Source organism: Podarcis raffonei, chromosome 9 (assembly GCF_027172205.1).
Source record: "Podarcis raffonei isolate rPodRaf1 chromosome 9, rPodRaf1.pri, whole genome shotgun sequence".
Taxonomy (NCBI): Eukaryota; Metazoa; Chordata; class Lepidosauria; order Squamata; family Lacertidae; genus Podarcis; species Podarcis raffonei.
Genome location: NC_070610.1, coordinates 73,428,913 through 73,448,143, shown reverse-complemented (window position 1 = coordinate 73,448,143; position 19,231 = coordinate 73,428,913). Strand labels below are relative to the sequence as shown.

The 19,231-nt window shown below is 44.7% G+C and overlaps 1 protein-coding gene across 4 annotated transcripts in view; it reads left to right on the top strand.

Annotated features, from left to right (window-relative positions):
* CTNNA2 (catenin alpha 2) overlaps nt 1-19,231 on the top strand; it is a 544,191-nt gene that overhangs the window by 390,520 nt on the left and 134,440 nt on the right. For all 4 annotated transcript variants that reach the window (XM_053402026.1, XM_053402025.1, XM_053402027.1 and 1 more), the window contains one exon: nt 18,820-18,972. In XM_053402026.1, coding sequence (XP_053258001.1) covers nt 18,820-18,972 — 153 coding nt within the window. The remainder of the gene's footprint in view (nt 1-18,819; nt 18,973-19,231) is intronic.

The following is a 19,231-nucleotide window of genomic DNA, read 5'->3' as shown; positions in this document are numbered from 1 at the left end:
GTACCATTAGGAGCTCTCCATGATACTAATTTCCCACTCTGTTTATTGGAGATCTGACCCTGCTTTTTTAAAACACATACATAGGAATAAGGGGGGGATAATGGGCAGTGGAGCTCACATATCTATTAAGCACAGTTTGCTGTGACGTTCCTATCATTGTCAATAAACAGTGGTTGGATTTCCCAACTAACAGTGATTCACATTCTTTCCAGTGAGTGCTGCCTCTGTGCTCAGTCCCTGGAGTTAGCTCAGTTGGTTAGAGTGTGGTGCTGATAATGCCAAGGTTGCGGGTTCAGTCCCCATACAGGCTACCTGCATAGTCCTGCATTGTAGGGGGTTAGAGGACCATCAGGGTCTCTTCCAACTCTACAATTCTATGTTGCTGAGCTTTGGGGGAGGGGGGCAGGATCATGCAATCAACCAGGATTGACTAAGAATGTCCAGCAATCAATCGGTAGTTTGCGATAGACCTGTTGGACATCCCTGGTTTAGGAAATAGAAAAGGACTCATTCACAGCATTAAATTCAGTGTATGTTGTACTATAGAATTCACCATCCAATTTCTTTGGGAATTTAGCTATATGAGAACCACAAATTCATTATGCTGTATGCTAGCAGTGGGGAACCTCTGGACCATGTGCCCAGGGAGAGTCCAGATTAGGGAGAGTCCAAACTGCACCCACCTGCCCACCTGTAACTTCAGGGGTAGGGCACATAAATATGTGGCTGGGATCAGCTGCAAGCAGACTTCAAAGGGTCCATGTCCATCAGCTGATCGGCATCGAAAGTGAACTCATTGGAAGAACCACTGTCAGTGCCAGTCACCTGAGTGGGGACCCCCTTTGAAGTCAAACAGGTCATTGACACTGACAGTGGACTTTCTTCTCAGTGGCTATGAACTGAAGAGTGCTGAGATAAGTTCCCCTGGAGATGATGCAACACCTGATTTGCACTGATGGCACAGGAACACAGTGCAGGACAACTGAGAGGAAGCCCCCTGTGGTTGACAGATGGAGGGCCCAATCCACTTGCCTGTGGGGTTGGGGGATGTAAGGTTCCAGCCAGATCCAGTTCCCTACCCCCTTCTATAAGCAAATGATCATCTGAGACTCTACCTACATCAAGCACTTAGAGCTAACATTTTGATACAATGGGAGGCATTGGGTGGCACCCCAGCCATTGTGCAGCTGCAAAATCATGCTTATTGGGTTTATCTCTACATAACAAAGATTTGTTATTGGAGTCAACAAGGTCTCTGTCCTTGAAATCTGGTTTTATGGAAGCAGTAACAGCAAGCTATTTTTCCATCTGCCAATCTCCCCAGTGACCTTTAAGAAATTAATTATTTGTTATCCTGCTCCTCACAAAGAGATATTATTAAACAAGCAGCAAATTGCCATCAGAAAGATGGGATCTCTGTTCTGTTTAGCAGCTTCAGTGCCGAAGTCAAGGATCAGAAACACATACAGTAATGAGGACTTGGGGCTGTATTGTCAATATCTGTTTTTTTCATCTGACAGTGTAAACACATATGGCAGCAAATGCCTCTTCTTCCTGGGTAGCGTTGCCTGAAAAGAATAGGGACATTTGTTCATAATCTTTCAGAAAATACCCTCTGATAATTCTACCACAAAGCACTGTACCCAAATGTTAACTTTTTCTAGAACCTGAGAGCATGGTGACAAATGCAGCCCTCTAGGCTTCTCTCGGTGGCCCTAGGTACTCTCCCAAGCCATATACCCTCTCCAGCAATACCTTTTCTCCTCTTATCATCCTTTGTCAAGTGATTTCGCCTGGCAGGAATGTGTCCTTGAGCACTGATACTGCCACTGGCTGGTCTGGGTGGAGGGCATGTGCATGTGTTCAAGCAGTAAGTCAAAAGTAGTTTACTGTTCAAAGACAATTTTACAATGGTTGCATTTGCTCCTGTCCGCCCCTGACCTGTGGCCTTCAGAAGGGAATGTGGCCATTGACCTGGACAGGGTTCCCCCTCCCCTGATCTATCGCCTGCTTCAAACATGAGACTTAAAGATGCTCTACAGGGTAAGGTTGTAGCAGCTGTTGGTTCTTTCATGTACTAACTAAAAGACTGCAACTTAGGCTATTTTCTGCACTAATGATGGAGCCGTTACAATGCTAGAAGGGTAGGAAGGACGTGCTACCTTCTTTCTCTCTGATGCTGCATTCATGAAGGATCTGTGTGGTGATGGAGAAGGAGTAGCAGTGTAGAGAGAGGCTCTCCAGCTGACTTTGGTTCCTGCCAGAATCAACAATACTTCCATTCAGAGATACTTGTAGGACACCTATGCAATCTGGGCCCTTTGACGTACATTAATGCAAAACCTGATATCAAAGTATCTAGTGCAAAGTTGGGCTGTCTATTTAATTTTCCCTATTCCCACCTAAAAAATAATTTGAAATCGTAGAGTTGAAAGGGACCCCAAGGGTCATCTAGTCCGATCCCTTGCTCTGCAGGAATGTTTTCACCTGGGATATGCACTGTTCTTCAGATAATGATACAGCTTAATAAGAGAACATTCCACTGCCAGAAACTGCTCTTTGCCATTGCAGAATGTTAAGAACTTAAGAGAACACACTTAAGAGAATTAAGAGAACTTAAGAGAATACACCTTCCATGGAAAAAGGCAGTAGTATGACTCTTTCCACATTCTGTGTACAATATGTCTGCCACTGGTGAGACAATGTTGTTATTTTCTCCCCCTTCCCACTGTGCTGGCATCCTGGTTGAGATCATTATTCAGTCTATTTCATTTCCTTGGTGTGTTTTTGTTAAGACCCTGACCCAATTTCAGCCTCATTAGAAGCATGCTTTGGGGTTGTGTACACATACACACGCACTAAAAAAATATACAAAACTGAATTTTAAATTTAGATTGGGCTGAGCTTATTCCTAGGGATGATTTGTTTTGCGGATGGGGATGTTGAGTTATTGCGATATTGAGTTGCACTCATCTTGCACATGAACACATTAGCCATTGTGGCCATCTCTTCCTAAGGCTGCATGGCGTGCCAAGAGATGAGAGATCTGTTGTCCTCCAAGAAAATATGCTGCGTATGATTGGTCATGTAGCTTCATCTCAGTGTTCTGGCACTTTTGAGAGTGAAGCTGCATGGAATCAATATCCAGCACAGCTTTGAGCCCCAAAGCACGGATGGAAATTGTACCAGTCTTTGCTCATCTCTGAAATCCGTCCATGTCAAGTCTTAAAAGTCCAAGAGGTAGGACTTGGTGAACATTTTCATGACTGCAGGAAGGGGCCCCTTTTAAAATACTTTCCCACAGTGTCCTGGAAATGATATTACAATGTTCATGTGAGGCAGAGAATGCACAGCAAAATATGGAATTAATTTAAAATATTCTAAAAACAAACACATACCCTCTCAGTTAATAGTTGCAAGGTTGCCAGGAGCAGCACCTTCCAGCCATCAAATGTCTGGGAAAGTTTCAAAGCCCTCCTGAATATTTATAATGAGGGAGATGGATGAAATTCACCAGGAAAAGATTTCCACACATGAGGAGCTGCCACCGAGAAGGCCCTGTTGCAGGTCTGTGATCTGGGCAGGGGCAGTTGTTTCAAACATGCTTCTTTATTGAAGCAGCAGCAATGGGAGGAGCATATTCCACAAATCATTGCATCATAGATGTGTAGGTTAGCAGAGTCCCAATGTCTTCCCCTGAGTTTGTGGAAGTCCCACAGTTTCCCAGCACTGGTTGTGTTATATTTTGTAGCTGGGGAAATGTGACTACCCCTTCCTCTTCAGTTAGCTTATTTTAATGGACAGGCGGAATATAGTTTTGCAGTTGACATTAGTGCTATTTATTGGACATTATCTGTGACATGATGTAATGAGTGGTGATGAATTCATACAACGCTAAGTTTAGGGGCTGTCTATATTTAAGGTTTAAACTTTACCTGGTCATTGCAGGAACTTTGATTTGTATATGTTGCTTTGGGGTTGTTGTTGTTTAATTGTTATTGCCACTGTGCTCCCCTCCTGTGCAAAGCCAGCACTGGAGTGGGTGTTCAGCCCCCATTATTTTAAAATTAATATTGCAAACAACCATTTGGTTATTGCTGCACAACAAGCATGCCTACATAGATTACATTGGGGGGTAGGGGGTAGGGAGGTGGATATTTCACTACCAGATCCAGATGGAGCTTGAGACCATTATGCGCATAAAACAAACTATAAAACATGGCTGATTCTCGCTGTGTGGAGGGGCTCCAGATTTCAGCACCATGGAGAATGGTGGTTTGGTTGGTTCCTTGCTTTCCCTTCAAATTACTCATTCTGCTACCCCCCTCGCCCAACCGAATGTCTTTCCTGAGATGTTTATCACTGTGACATGGTGTGTGTGTGTTTTATGGCACTCTAAATCACTTCAGAGCAAATGGAGAGTGTGTTAATGTTGCTGATTTATTTTGCCAGGTCTGCCGTAATTTCCTTGCTACCTAATTATAGGGTTCAGATTCATTTACTCTACACATAATGTTTACTGAAGCCATATGTTCCCATGTTATGGAAGACTATATGCCACTTTCTTGAGCTTTAACCATGGATGGCTTTCACGAAGGGTTGTTAGTTAGTTTGTTTCTCCACCACAGGCCGTGTCTCTTGTTCCTGTGTACACCTTGAGACAGCACTCTGGGTCTCCCCATCAAAGCAAGCTCCCAAATGCCTCTGCTCACAAGTTCTGCTCATGAGCTCCCAGAGGCTGGAATCAGCTGAATAGAACTGCTGCTGGCTGCTAACTCCTCCTGCAACCCACTTCTTTACTCAGCCATATATTTGTATGGAAGTAGTGCTGCTGTTGTGGCCCACCTTACATCAGGCCATGGCCCAGAAGCAAGTACCAACACACCATTTGAAGATCATTGGCTTAGACCACTCAGAGCACTGTGGGATCCATTGCTAGAAGCAGCCAGAATCACTTTTGTGGAGGATGAGCTTGGCCAAGATGGAATCAGTGGGGGACCCTTGTCTGAGTTGTTCTACCTCCTTGCTACTGTTAATCCTGCCCAGTCACTAACCCTCCTTCTCTGGGCTTCTTCTGCCAGGAGGAGAAAGCAAGGCAAACAGAAGCCCCTGCTCCCTCTTCTTACCCTCTGCCGTCAGCAGCAACAAGGAAGAGGAGGAGGAGGAGGAGGAGCAAGGCCATGGGTCTCTGGGAGTCAGCAGTTTATCCTGACTAGGAAGCAGGCGTGTCACATGTCCGACAATGCCATGCTGATAGCAGCAGGATGAAAGATCCATTGTTTGAAGTGAAAACTGATCCCCCACAATAAAATAAATGAGTAAATTTAGCACTCCCTGAAACTGACACTTTCCCCTTCAAAAGCTGAAATTTCAGTTTAGCAAAGCCCAAGTCATTTTTTTGGAGATTATAAGGGTCTCTTGCATGTGTGCCAATGTACTGCATAATTCTAGATTCAGGTAGGTAGCCGTGTTGGTCTAACACAGTCGAAATAAATAAATAAATTTTAAAAATTGTCCAGTAGCACTTAGAGACCAACTAAGTTTGGCCTGGGTATAAGCTTCTGTGTGCATGCACACTTCTTCAGATACTACATAGGCATTCTACAGTAAATGGGTAGCGTCCATATGGGGATCTGGGGCCCAAATCATGCCTGCTAGCGCTGTCCATTCCTAAGGTCCATCCGTACAGGAGCCTTTGTGAGTATCCCTAGCATGCGAACTATATCCATGGACATCCACAGAAAAGTTTGGTAAAGGTTCATCCCTCCCACCAGATGATTATTTTTTTCTTCTGGTTCTCAGAATTTTGTTTCCTTTTAATGAAACTTCCTGATATTTATAAAATGTAGAAACACTATTTTTACTCAATTTTGGGGCAGTGAGTGTGCAGAAGTTAATTTGCCCCCTCTTTCAGTGTTTTCTCCCCCCACCAGAAAAATTCCAGTGGGTGTACCTTCTTGCCATTGTTACCACCGCTCATTCTTCTGGGTCTAATCTGCCTACAAGGGGAAAAGTGAGATGAGAAGGTTCCGTGGCTCCCTCATCTTTAGAACATTTGTTGTGGCTGCCAGTGTCTGTGTCCTGCAAAAACTGAGGGTACTAAGCCTATGCCTGTTGGGCTACACATCCATAGGCAGGGCTTTAGAATGTGTGAAGGTTGGGTGGTGTTGGGGAGTGGGGCCAAGAAATATGATGAGGACGATTTTATTATTTATATGCCACCCATCTGACTTGGTTGCCCTAGCCACCCAACAAAATATTTTAAACACAGTAGAACATCAGCCATTCAAAACTTCCTTGAACAGGGCTGCCTTCAGATGTCTTCTAAAAGTCAGATAGTTGTTTATTTCCTTGACATCTGATGGGAGGGCATTCCACATGGGGGGCACCACTATTGAGAAGGCCGTCTGCCGGGTTCCCTGTAACCTCACTTCTCACAGTGAGGGAACCACCAGAAGACCCTCGGAGGAGGACCTCAGTCCACCTCAACACACACAATTGTCCATTCTATCAGTATAGGGAAGGTTCAAGTGCTCTGCCACTGAAGCTATCTCCTTCCCCTAAATACATCAGTCAGCTCTCATAATGAGAAACGTTCGTTCCCATGGAATAAAAAAGTGAGACTGTGAAAGTGGAAATTTCCCGCTTGTCTCCTAGGGGCTGGCAAGTGTTTTTTGGAACCTTTTGATGTACGGTGCTCCCTTAACCTTCCCAGCGCTTACCACAGTCAATACCTTGATTAACACTAATGCTTAGCTTGGCTAACTGCAGGCGCCGGCCGCCATTTGGAGCAATTAGTAAATATTTAATAAATCCCCTTAGTTTCAATATCTTTTTATGGGACTGCATCAGCCATAAAGCACACCCAGAGCTGTTTGTTGCTGGATCCCTGGCCGTGTTGCATCATTTTGTGGTGACAGTTATAGCAGTATTCAGCTTGTGGACTCTGCTGAACAGTGGTGGCCGGGGCAGGGGGTTGTTTCAAGAATGAAATCTGTGTGTGCCACTTAAACATGGAAAGTTCTGTAACCCCAGTTCTTTCTGCCAATATGCCCAGCTACTCTCCTTAAAATGATTTGTTATAGATTAGTCATTTTTGAAGAAGAGTGCATGTTTGGAAAACAACTGCCTGTGTAGCAAGAGGAACAAGCACAAAAATGAAGTTCCTACCAAGAAGCCCTGCTTGTGTAGAAACCCTAAATCATTTCAGGTAGGATCCAGGCAGCTAGATTATCTCCCCCCCCCCTCCATTGTGAGTTGAAATTCCAAATTCCAAAACGATTGGAATTAGGTTGTCTGAAGGAGTAATGGACATTGCAACCAATGCTGCCGGCATTTAACCAGTGCCGGATTTACATATAAGCTAAACAAGCTATAGCTTAGGGCCTCACTCTCTTGGGGCCCTCCAAAAAAATTAAAGGAAAAACAAACTGGATGTACATTTTCAAAATATAATATAAAAAACAGATAAAATAAAACCTACATACAGCAACAAGGTTTAGTTTTGTGTTGTGTAGGCTCCTATGATGTAAGTAATGGGCCCTGCCTCTAGTCTGCTCCCTAAAATATCACTGGTTTGCTCATTTCTATATCAATTACTTTGATAAACTGCATATTTTGTTATGTGCGAATGTCTTTAGATACTTATAAGGTCCATAAATTACCATATAGCGTATATTCAACACAAAAAAGCAACAATTTGTTGTTGACAAAGGACAGCTGGACATATAAAGGGCCCGATTACCTTCAGTAGGTTAGGGCCTCATCAAACCTAAATCCAGCCCTGCATTTAACCTTAAAGGTAAAGGTAAAGGTAAAGGGACCCCTGACCATTAAGTCCAGCCACGAACAACTCTGAGGTGCAGTTCTCATCTCGTTTTACTGGCTGAGGGAGCAGGCGTTTGTCCGCAGAGAGCTTCCAGGTCATGTGTCCAGCATGACTAAGCCGCTTCTGGTGAACCAGAGCAGTGCACTGAAATGCCGTTTACCTTCCTGCCGGAACGGTACCTATTTATCTACTTGCACTTTGATGTGCTTTCGAACTGCTAGGTTGGCAGGAGCAGGGACCGAGCAATGGGAGCTCACCCCATCGCAGGGATTCGAACCACCTACCTTCTGATCGGCAAGCCCTAGGCTCAGTGGTTTAGACCACAGCGCCACCTGCGTCCCTTGCATTTAACCTTAGGAACATAGAAAGCTGCCCTGACATTGACTCAGACTATTGGTCCATGTAGCTTGGTATTGCCTACACTGACTGGCAGTGACTCTCCAGGGTTTCAGGCAGGAGACTTCACCAGCCCTAGCCGGAGATGCTAGGGATTGAAACTGGGACCTTCTGCATGCAAAGAGGCTGCCCTACCACTGAGCCTTAGCCCTTCCCGATGGATAATTGTGGGAGCCCACCATTTCCTTGATGGTTAACTTCTAGCAGCCCAATAAGTGCCTTGGCTCAAAGTCCCACTTCTTGAATACCTTCCAACATTTCTCCAATAAAAATAGGGATGTCTCATTCCATAATGATAATTTTACTGGGTTGCCCAAGCTACTCTGTGTTGCTTCCAACATATATAAAAGCATAATAAAACTTTAAACATGAAAAAAAAAAACCACTTCCCTATACAGGATTGCCTTCAGACGCCTTGGGGTGGCGGTCAGATAACTCCATACCCTCCAACATTTCTCTGATGAAAATGGAGGCATCCTACCATACCCTCCAGTGTGGTGTAGTGGTTAAGAGCGGTAGTCATGTAATCTGGGGAACCGGGTTCGTATCTCCGCTCCTCCACATGCAGCTGCTGGGTGACCTTGGGCCAGTCACACTTCTTTGAAGTCTCTCAGCCTCACTCACCTCACAAAGTGTTTGTTGTGGGGGAGGAAGGGAAAGGAGAATGTTAGCCGCTTTGAGACTCCTGAAGGGGAGTGAAAGGCGGGATATCAAATCCAAACTCTTCTTATCCAACATTTATCCAATGAAAATGGGGGCATCCTAAGGAAAAGTGGGACATTCTGGGATCAAACAGAAACTGGGATGGCTTCTCTAAATCAGGGACGTCCCTGGAAAATAGGGACACTTGGAGGGTCTGTTCTTGGTCAATGTTGGGGGTAGAGCCAGTGATCTATATGTCCTTTTTGTGCTGTGTTTCAATTAAAATCCACCTTTGCATTGATTAAATCACAGCACAAAAGAAATCCTGATGTAATAGTGCTACCACACCAACACTGGTGCTTTTTTATGAGTTCCAATCAATTTTGGGGAAGGTCTGTAACACAGTGGCAGAGCATTTGCATGCAGCAGGTCCCAGGTTCAAGTCCTGGCATCTCCAGGTAGGGCTGGGAATGCCCTCCCTGCAGTCACAACCAGTCAGTGAAAACATTACTGAGTTAGATTGTATATGCTGACATAGTATATGATTGCTGGAAAATGCAGGAGGGGAAAGAGCTATTGTGCCTGGGTCCTGCTGGTGGGTTTCCCACAGATATCTAGTTGGCCACTTTGGTAACAAGATGTTCAATATGATGAGTCAGTGGAATTTTGGACTGATTATAAGGCAATGTATAAATCTATTTTAAAAATAAAACCTGTAAGTCAAGAGGGAATTATTCCTATTAATCAAATTTCTTTAGCTTCCCTTGAAATGCTTGCAAATGTCCCACTGAATTTGGGATCCTCCAAATTTGCCTATCAGTATTACCCACCTCGGGACGCGGGTGGCGCTGTGGGTAAAAGCCTCAGCGCCTAGGGCTTGCCGATCGAAAGGTCGGCGGTTCGAATCCCTGCGGCGGGGTGCGCTCCCGTTGCTCGGTCCCAGCGCCTGCCAACCTAGCAGTTTGAAAGCACCCCCTGGTGCAAGTAGATAAATAGGGACCGCTTACTGGCGGGAAGGTAAACGGCATTTCCGTGTGCTGCGCTGGCTCGCCAGATGCAGCTTTGTCACGCTGGCCACGTGACCCGGAAGTGTCTCCGGACAGCGCTGGCCCCTGGCCTCTTAAGTGAGATGGGCGCACAACCCCAGAGTCTGTCAAGACTGGCCCGTACGGGCAGGGGTACCTTTACCTTTACCTATTACCCACCTCATTCTGTTAGTAAGGAGTGGACTTTACATATGGCATGTCCGTTTTGTGCCTCTTCATGATCCACAGCTTTCTTTTTTAGTTCCTCAGCAAAAAAATTAAATAAATATTTGTGTTATTTTATGAGCACAATTCCCAGATCTCCCCCGCACCTTCCAGCAATACAGCCTTTGACTTGAAGGTACGGTTTCTGTCTCCAGATGTGATTAAGTTGCAGTGGAAAGGCTTGCTTCTGTTTGTGCCAATCAATATTTGATTGCGCCCACACAATAGCCAACACAAGTCATAGGGTTGTCAGTGGGTTCTCAAGACACCACACACTAAACGGGTAAACATTGAAAGCAAAGCTGTTTGCAGCAGTTGCAAAGAAAGGTTTGGCAGACTTTTGTTAGTGGTGATCTCTGCAGCTCCGGGCACTTGATGGAAATATGACAATCAGTGAGAGCCATAAGTCTTCTATTAAGTTATTAACTCTCCATAACAGAAATTGACAATTTAATTCCCTTCATGACAGTATGCAGCGAACAGGTAACCTGCAAGTAGTAATAATAATAATAATAATAATAATAATAATAATAATAATAATAATAATATTCATTCATTCATTCATTCCCCGCCCATCTGGCTGGGTTTCCCCAGCCACTTCAAAAATAGAATCAAACATTAAAAACTTTCCCAAACAGGGCTGCCTTCAGAAGTCTTCTAAAAGTCAGATAGTTGTTTATCTCCTTGACATCTGATGGGAGGGAGTTCCACAGGGCGGGCGCCACCACCGAGAAGGCCCTCTGTCTGGTTCCCTGTAACCTCATTTCTCGCAGAGAGGGAACAACCAGAAGGCCCTTGGAGGAGGACCTCAGTGTCCCGGCTGAACGATGGGGGTGGAGACGATCCTTCAGGTATACAAGACCGAGGCCATTTAAGGTTTTCAAGGTCAGCACCAACACTGTTTGTGTGCATCTGTGCAGGGTAAAATCATTATCGAACAATAAAAAGTGGCATTCTGAAGGTCAGTTTAACTTCTGAATGCAGTTAGAAGTGGGGCTGGTAAGAACTGCTGCTCAGTGGTGGAGCACCTGATTTTCATGACCTCAGGTTCAGTCTCTGGCATCTCCAGGTAGGGATGAGAGTTACCACACGTGCAGCTTCCTATGTTCTTGCAACTGGAAAGCCTACTATATAAAATTTCCAGTGCACCTCATCTTGTGTATTGCGGCCAATGTGCAAAATCACTTTATAACAGGTTCGGTTGCACTGGGTGTGGAGCCTTAGGGGTGCTGCAGAGGGTGCCACAACTATGATTTACAATGGAACATGAGGGGCAGTGGGTGCTAAACTTTGGTGTCACACAGGGCTCAGCTGAAATTTGAGGTCCTAAGGTCCGCCATGGAGCGAGCTAGATGGACCAATGGTCTGATTCAGTATAAGACAGCTTCCTGTATTTCTGATGACAAAGTAGCCCAGAATGGGGCAGAGGGAGAAAGAGAAGATTTCCCCGCCAGCTCCCCACTGCCTAAACAGGACACAGAAACCTGTCCTCGTGATATGCCATTAATTGCTTTATGTTAAAAGTATGGATATGTTATGTTGTTGTATAATGTGATATGGTGTCTGGGGAAATCCTGAGCACCTTCCTGGTCACTTGGACACCTGGAAAAAAATACTAAAGTTGGTTGCTCAAGTTTATGTAATGCAGAGTGTTTCTCCCCATCCACCACCACGACTGCTGCAGGCAAACTCCAGCAAATGTTTTCCGCTGGGGAAGCTGAATAATGAATTGGAATACACCTGACTTGAATCAGTATTGCATGTCATTTGTACTTAATAGTAGACGTGGTAATAATATTTAGCATTTATATAAGGGATTTCAAGGGTTTTCTGTCATACATCAGCTGAGTAATCCTTTCAAAGCTCTTGCAAGGCAGGTCAATATTGATTATCCTCATATTACAAATGGGGGGAGGAGAGAGGTGGGGCTCAGGCTGTGCAAATAGCTGCTTGCTTACACCCCCTTCAAGAGTCAGCGGCTACCACACAATTTGATTATGTATTTTCCCATGAGATTTCTTGCCTACACCGTGAGGTCCCAGGGCAGGTTACAACAATGCCATCAGGTGCTGATAGAACCAAGGGAAGGGGGTTGAAAAATTATTAAAACAAGGACTTCCCAGGTCATACTCTTAGCCACTATGAACACAGCATGGTGTTTTGTATACTGCCCGCTTCTTTATGGAGCAGGTGATAGCACCTGCTGGTCATGGTTCCAGCAGGAGATATGAGTGTGAGTGGACCATTGTTGTTGTTGTTTAGTCATTTAGTCGTGTCCGACTCTTCGTGACCCCATGGACCAGAGCACGCCAGGCACTTCTGTCTTCCACTGCCTCCCGCAGTTTGGTCAAACTCATGCTGGTAGCTTTGAGAACACTATCCAACCATCTCGTCCTCTATCGTCCCCTTCTCCTTGTGCCCTCCAACTTTCCCAACATCAGGGTCTTTTCCAGGGAGTCTTCTCTTCTCATGAGGTGGCCAAAGTATTGGAGCCTCAGCTTCAGAATCTGTCCTTCCAGTGAGCACTCAGGGCTGATTTCCTTCTGAATGAATAGGTTTGATCTTCTTGCAGTCCATGGGACTCTCAAGAGTCTCCTCCAGCACCATAATTCAAAAGCATCAATTCTTCGGCGATCATAATAATAATAATTTTATTATTTATACCCCGCCCATCTGGCTGAGTTTCCCCAGCCACTCTGGGCGGCTCCCAATCGAGTGTTAAAAACAATACAGCATTAAATATTAAAAATGTCCCTAAACAGGGCTGCCTTCAGATGTCTTTTAAAAATAAGATAGCTGCTTATTTCCTTGACATCTGATGGGAGGGCGTTCCACAGGGCGGGCGCCACTACCGAGAAGGCCCTCTGTCTGGTTCCCTGTAGTCTCACTTCTCGCAATGAGGGAACCGCCAGAAGGCCCTCGGCGCTGGATCTCAGTGTCCGGGCTGAACGATGGGGGTGGAGACGCTCCTTCAGGTATACAGGACTGAGGCCGTTTAGGGCTTTAAAGATCAGCACCAACACTTTGAATCGTGCTCAGAAACGTACTGGGAGCCAATGCAGATCTCTCAGAACCGGTGTTATGTGGTCCCGGCGGCCACTCCCAGTCACCAGTCTAGCTGCCGCATTCTGGATTAATTGCAGTTTCCGGGTCACCTTCAAAGGTAGCCCCACGTAGAGCGCGTTGCAGTAGTCCAAGCGTGAGATAACTAGAGCATGCACCACTCTGGCGAGACAGTTCGCGGACAGGTAGGGTCTTAGCCTGCGTACCAGGTGGAGCTGGTAGACAGCTGCCCTGGACACAGAGTTAACCTGCGCCTCCATGGACAGCTGTGAGTCCAAAATGACTCCCAGGCTGTGCACCTGGTCCTTCAGGGGCACAGTTACCTCATTCAAGACCAGGGAATCCCCCACACCAACCCGCTCCCTGTCCCCCAAAAACAGTACTTCTGTCTTGTCAGGATTCAACCTCAATCTGTTAGCCGCCATCCATCCTCCAACCACCTCCAGGCACTCACACAGGACCTTCACCGCCTTCACTGGTTCTGATTTAAAGGAGAGGTAGAGCTGGGTGTCATCTGCATACTGATGAACACCCAGTCCAAACCCCCTGATGATCTCTCCCAGCGGCTTCATATAGATATTAAAAAGCATGGGGGAGAGGACAGAACCCTGAGGCACCCCACAAGTGAGAGCCCAGGGGTCTGAACACTCATCCCCCCCCACCACTTTCTGGGCACGGCCCAGGAGGAAGGAGCGGAACCACTGTATGACAGTGCCCCCAGCTCCCAGCCCCTCTAGACGGTCCAGAAGGATGTTATGGTTGATGGTGTCAAAGGCCGCTGAGAGATCCAGCAGAACTAGGAAACAGCTCTCACCTTTGTGTCTAGCCCGCCGGAGATCATCAACCAGCGCGACCTAGGCAGTTTCAGTCCCATGGTGAGGCCTGAATCCCGATTGGAAGGGATCCAAATGGTCCGTTTCCTCCAGGCGTGCTTGGAGTTGTTCAGCAACCACCCGCTCAATCACCTTGCCCAAGAATGGCAGATTTGAGACTGGGCGATAGTTGGCCAAATTGGCCGGGTCTAAAGATGTTTTTTTAAGAAGCGGTTTAATGACCGCCTCTTTCAGCGGGTGTGGGAAGGCTCCCTCACAGAGGGAAGCATTCACCACCCCGCAGAGCCCATCGCCCAGCCCTTCCCGGCTCGCTTTTATCAGCCAGGATGGGCAAGGATCAAGGAGACAGGTGGTCGGTTTCACTTGTCCAAGCAGCCTGTCCACATCCTCGGAGGTAACAGATTGGAATTGATCCCATGTAACAGGACCAGACAGAACTCTAGCACTCTCCCGCCTTCTTTATGGTCCAGCTTTCACTTCCATACATCACTACTGGGAAAACCATAGCTTTTACTATACGGAACTCTGTATTTCCCCTCAAAACAACTGTTCTCCAAACACATTCCCCACGCTCACTTGTTGGAGTGGACCTGTGGATGCTGATGCCAAAATGAATTAGTAAGCCTCCAAGGTGTCACAAGTCTACTTGGCTCTTTCTTTCTTTCTTTCTTTCTTTCTTTCTTTCTTTCTTTCTTTCTTTGCCAGTGACTTGCTTTGCTGGCCTTAAGGAAGAATTGCAAGAGGAACCTGGTCTTTGTTGCAATGCATGGGTGGGTGGGTGAATAAGATTAGCTTTCGAACAGTTATTTACATTGATGAATGGCCCTAATTGGATAGAATAGACTGGTTCTGCTGAGCTAATACCTTTGAATATCTTGTCTGGGGCAATTAATATTCCCTTGTCACGCATCCGTTCAAGCTATTAGAAGAACGCCTTATGTTCACACTCCTGTCACATTTAACAAATGATTTTGTCAAGACATTCCTTATAGGCTATTGTTGTTAGATTGCTAAATTTTTGGTATCCCATTACATATGTAAAAGCTGTTAACTGTACCTTTCAACATGCATACAAGGGCACTTCAAAAGCTCAATTCACAAAGACATGACACTTGTTTGCATGAGAGTGCAAATCAAATTTTCTTCTGATAGAAATTGGGTTAATCTAGTGTAGAGAAGTGAAAAGATGATGTGCTGATATGTAGTTTTTGGTAAAGAAATTGTAAAAGTAGCCTCTCTCTCTCTCTCTCTCTCTCTCTCTAGAACAAAACCTATGGGTGATATGCAACTATGTTTTACTTAAGTAGACCCATTAAAATTAATGGACTTCATTTAGTCATGTTCCAGAATTCCCATGGGTCTATTCTAAGTAGACAAAGGTCAAGGACCCCTGGACGGTTAAGTCCACTCAAAGGTGACTATGGGGTTGCGGTGCTCATCTCACTTTCAGGCTGAGGGAGCCGGTGTTTGTCCACAGACTGCTTTCCAGGTCATGTGGCCAGCATGGCTAAACCATTACTGGTGCAACAGGACACTGTGATGAGTGCCAGAGCACATGGAAACACTGTTTACCTTCCCACCACAGCATGCTGGTATGCTTTCGAACTGCTAGGTTGGCAGGAGCTGGGACAGAACAACAGGAGCTCATCCCATCACACAGATTTGAACTGCCGACCTTCTGATCAGCAAGCCCAAGAGGCTCAGTGGTTTAGACCACAGCATCACCTGTTCACTTTACCTCTACTCTAAGTAAAACATAGTAGACTGAAGTTGAGTGATTCCAATTGCATGTTGGAAATGTGACCCAATGGTCATTCTAACTTGCATATTATAGTGTCACCTGCATAATGAGCCACAGTTTGTTTTTTGCTGCTGCATCACACTGCTGACTCACATCAAGCTTGTGGTCTAGTAAGACCCCTAGATTCTTTTCACATGGCAATCCAGGTGTCCCTTGTTCCTGCCTAAGTGCAGAACCTTTCATTTGTCCCTACTGAAAATCATTTGGCTAATTTTGACCCAGTTCTTCAATCTACTTAAGTCATCACGAATCCTGATTCTATCTTCTGTGGCATTGGCTACTCCTCCCAGTTTGGTGTCATCTGAAAATCTGATGAACATCCCCTCAATATCTTCATCCAAATCATTTATAAAAACATTGAACAACAATGGGCCCAGCTAAAAATGTTGACATCAAATTTCTTATCCAGCAAATCATCACTATCTGCCAAATGACTGAGAATATAAGCATTTTCTTAGTGTGGAAAAAAAGTTAATGATGGTGCCAGGTGGACCTCACTGAGGGGAGTATTCCACAAACGGGGAGCCACAAATTAATATGTTCTCCCCTTTGTTTCCATTCTCTAAACCTGCCTCAGAGAGGACAACCAGCCAATTGCCTCAGATGAAGATCTAAGGGTCTAGCTAGGTTCATATGAAAATAAAGAGGTGGTGTTTTATTCTGTTTTTGAATAAAAACTTTTTATCACTTTGATGTGATAATGGTCCTTGATAGAGGATCAGATTAATAAGTGTAGACTAGCATGTTGATTTCATTTGAAATCAAATTATTTTAAAAAAGAAATGATTAGCATTGAATTTAACAGGTTGGGGTTTTTTTAATCATCTGGTTTTATTGATGGAACCTCTGTAGAAGGGGAAGGAAGTACTGTATATGTAGCAAAAAACACACCCCTACATGTCTTTGAAAGCAAACTAAGAGGTTAAATGTGTGTGTGTGTGTGTGTGCGCGCGCACACACACACACACACACAGCAGCCAAAATATCACTTAAAAATAACAGCACCATTCTCTCTTGTGTCACTCTAGAAACTACACATTAGTCATACTTTGTCCCATTTTTTGTAAGGTAAGGAAAGATGATTGAATCCTTGGGACTGCTATAGTTCGGTGATCATGTAACACTCATTGCTTAGTGCATTTCCTTAAGGTTTGGGGGTATAATTCTTATTAAACATGAAAAGCTGTGCACTCAAAGCCAACAGGCTTGGAGCCATGTAGCCTGAGGGTCTAACAAGAAATTAGTCTCATTTAATCATATATCTCTTGGGTGGACTGGAGGTCAATTAAGGCAATTGCTCTGGTTTGTAATCCACCACAGAATGTTTTAGCTAGGCAAGGTACACAGATTGTATTGGTGATTCCTATGGGGTTAACCACAATATATACCTAGTGAGATTCAGCTAGGTAGAAATCTGGCTGATGTTCTCATTTAAACCTTCTAGTCCTCAACATAGAAAGCCTCTCTGCCATTGACTGATCCCCCCTCCCTTATTCCTTTTCTCGTGCTTTCCACTTTGTGCAACCTAATCTGCTTCCTCCCAGCTTTTTCTTCTATTCTGACTCACATAGAATAGTTGAAGTAGAAGGTAACTCGATTGATCATCTACCTCCATTAGCTGACCTCCATCCCCTGTTATCCTTTCCTCTCCCATTTTTTGGTGTCTCACTGTGGTTCTTGAGACAGAGACATACATGCTTTCTACTAATTCTGTCTTGCTGCAAAGCAGAGCCTACACTGATAGTTCTGTAAAACAAACATCCCCACAATCAGTTAGTTCAGTGGCTTCCAAACTTACTTTCTTCTTGAGAGTTTTGGTGGACCACTTAAACATTTTCCCCCTGCCCATTGTAGCTATTGTAATGCTCTGTGCTAGATGCTTTTGGTTTTAAATTTTACTTTTATTCTTCTATTTCTTATACACTGTGTGTTATTGCACTGGAATTCAAATTGTAATGCAACAAAATGCAATGTAAGAAATAAAAGAAGCAATAAAATACAATTAAAAATCGATATAGATGTTTCATGCAATGGGTTCCATCACCCATCTTCAACTACCAATCTACAGACATGTTGTGACTAACCTGAGCAAACCTCAGACCACTGGTGGCCCACAGACTATGGATGGGGAACCCCTAATTTATTCAGCTCACCTGTACATACCCTGGGTCTCCTTATACAGTCGTACTTTGGATCATGAACGCTCAGGAACTCGGACGTTTTGGCTCCTGAACGCCACAAACCCAGAAGTGATTGTTCCAGTTTGTAAATGTTCTTTTGGAACCTGAACATCCGACGGGGCTTCCGTGGCTTCTGATTGGCTACAGGAGCTTCCTGCAGCCAATCAGGAGCCACAATTTGGTTTTCAAATGTTTTGGAAGTCGAACCAACTTCTAGAACAGATTCTATTCAACTTCTAAGATACGACTGTACATGTCTAATAGGGTCTCTAAGGGGATTTCAGCCCCCTCTCTACAGCCTGTGTGTGAGAGCTTGTGTTACATTATACCACCATAAGATTTCCTTTCTCAGACACCAAAATGTCTTGGGTTGTATTAAGGTCTGTAGCAGTGAGGATCGACCTTCCCTACAGGTTCCATGTTAAGAATTCCCTTTATTTTATCTTGACATCTTATACATTACACTCTCTTGATAACTACCCTGAACATTTTGAGACTGAGTGCCCAAAATGGAATGAATTTCATGAATAAGGCTTCAAGGGGATTTTTTTCTTAGTTGAAAGAAATCTGTGACCTGTCCCTGCCCTGGTCAGTGCTATCTACTTAATCAGCAACTTGGATTTTTTTATTTTGTTTTTTACATTCAAGTTGGTTCCATTTGTTCTTAATGCAAAAAATGAAGGGAAAGGCTAAAAACCTATTTTTACAATACCTTGGTAAGGGACGGCGAATGCATTTATAATGGCAAATGGCAGATCGATGTCGTCGGCACCATGTACAGATAAATGTTCAGCCGCTTACTGCTCTCTGCTTTCTTTTATCACAGCTCCGGAAAGCAGTGATGGATCATATATCTGATTCTTTCCTCGAGACCAACGTTCCATTACTGGTTCTCATCGAAGCAGCCAAGAGTGGTAATGAGAAAGAAGTGAAGGAATATGCTCAAGTGTTCCGCGAACACGCCAACAAGTTAGTGGAGGTAAGACGACAGTGCTCTAGCACCTTGCCTTGGCAGGAATGTGGCAAAACAGCAAAATGGTGTGTAAAAAAAGTAACTTGTACAGCAAACATATATATATAATACACTTACCCTGGAGCAATGCACTCAGTGGGACTTGCATCAAAATAGTCGCATACACATTGCAGCTGCAAACTTTTAGGGTTTATCCTGAGCTACTACATACTGTGAAGATAATGGGGTTGCCATCTATAGTGGCAATGCTTGCACCTAACAGTTA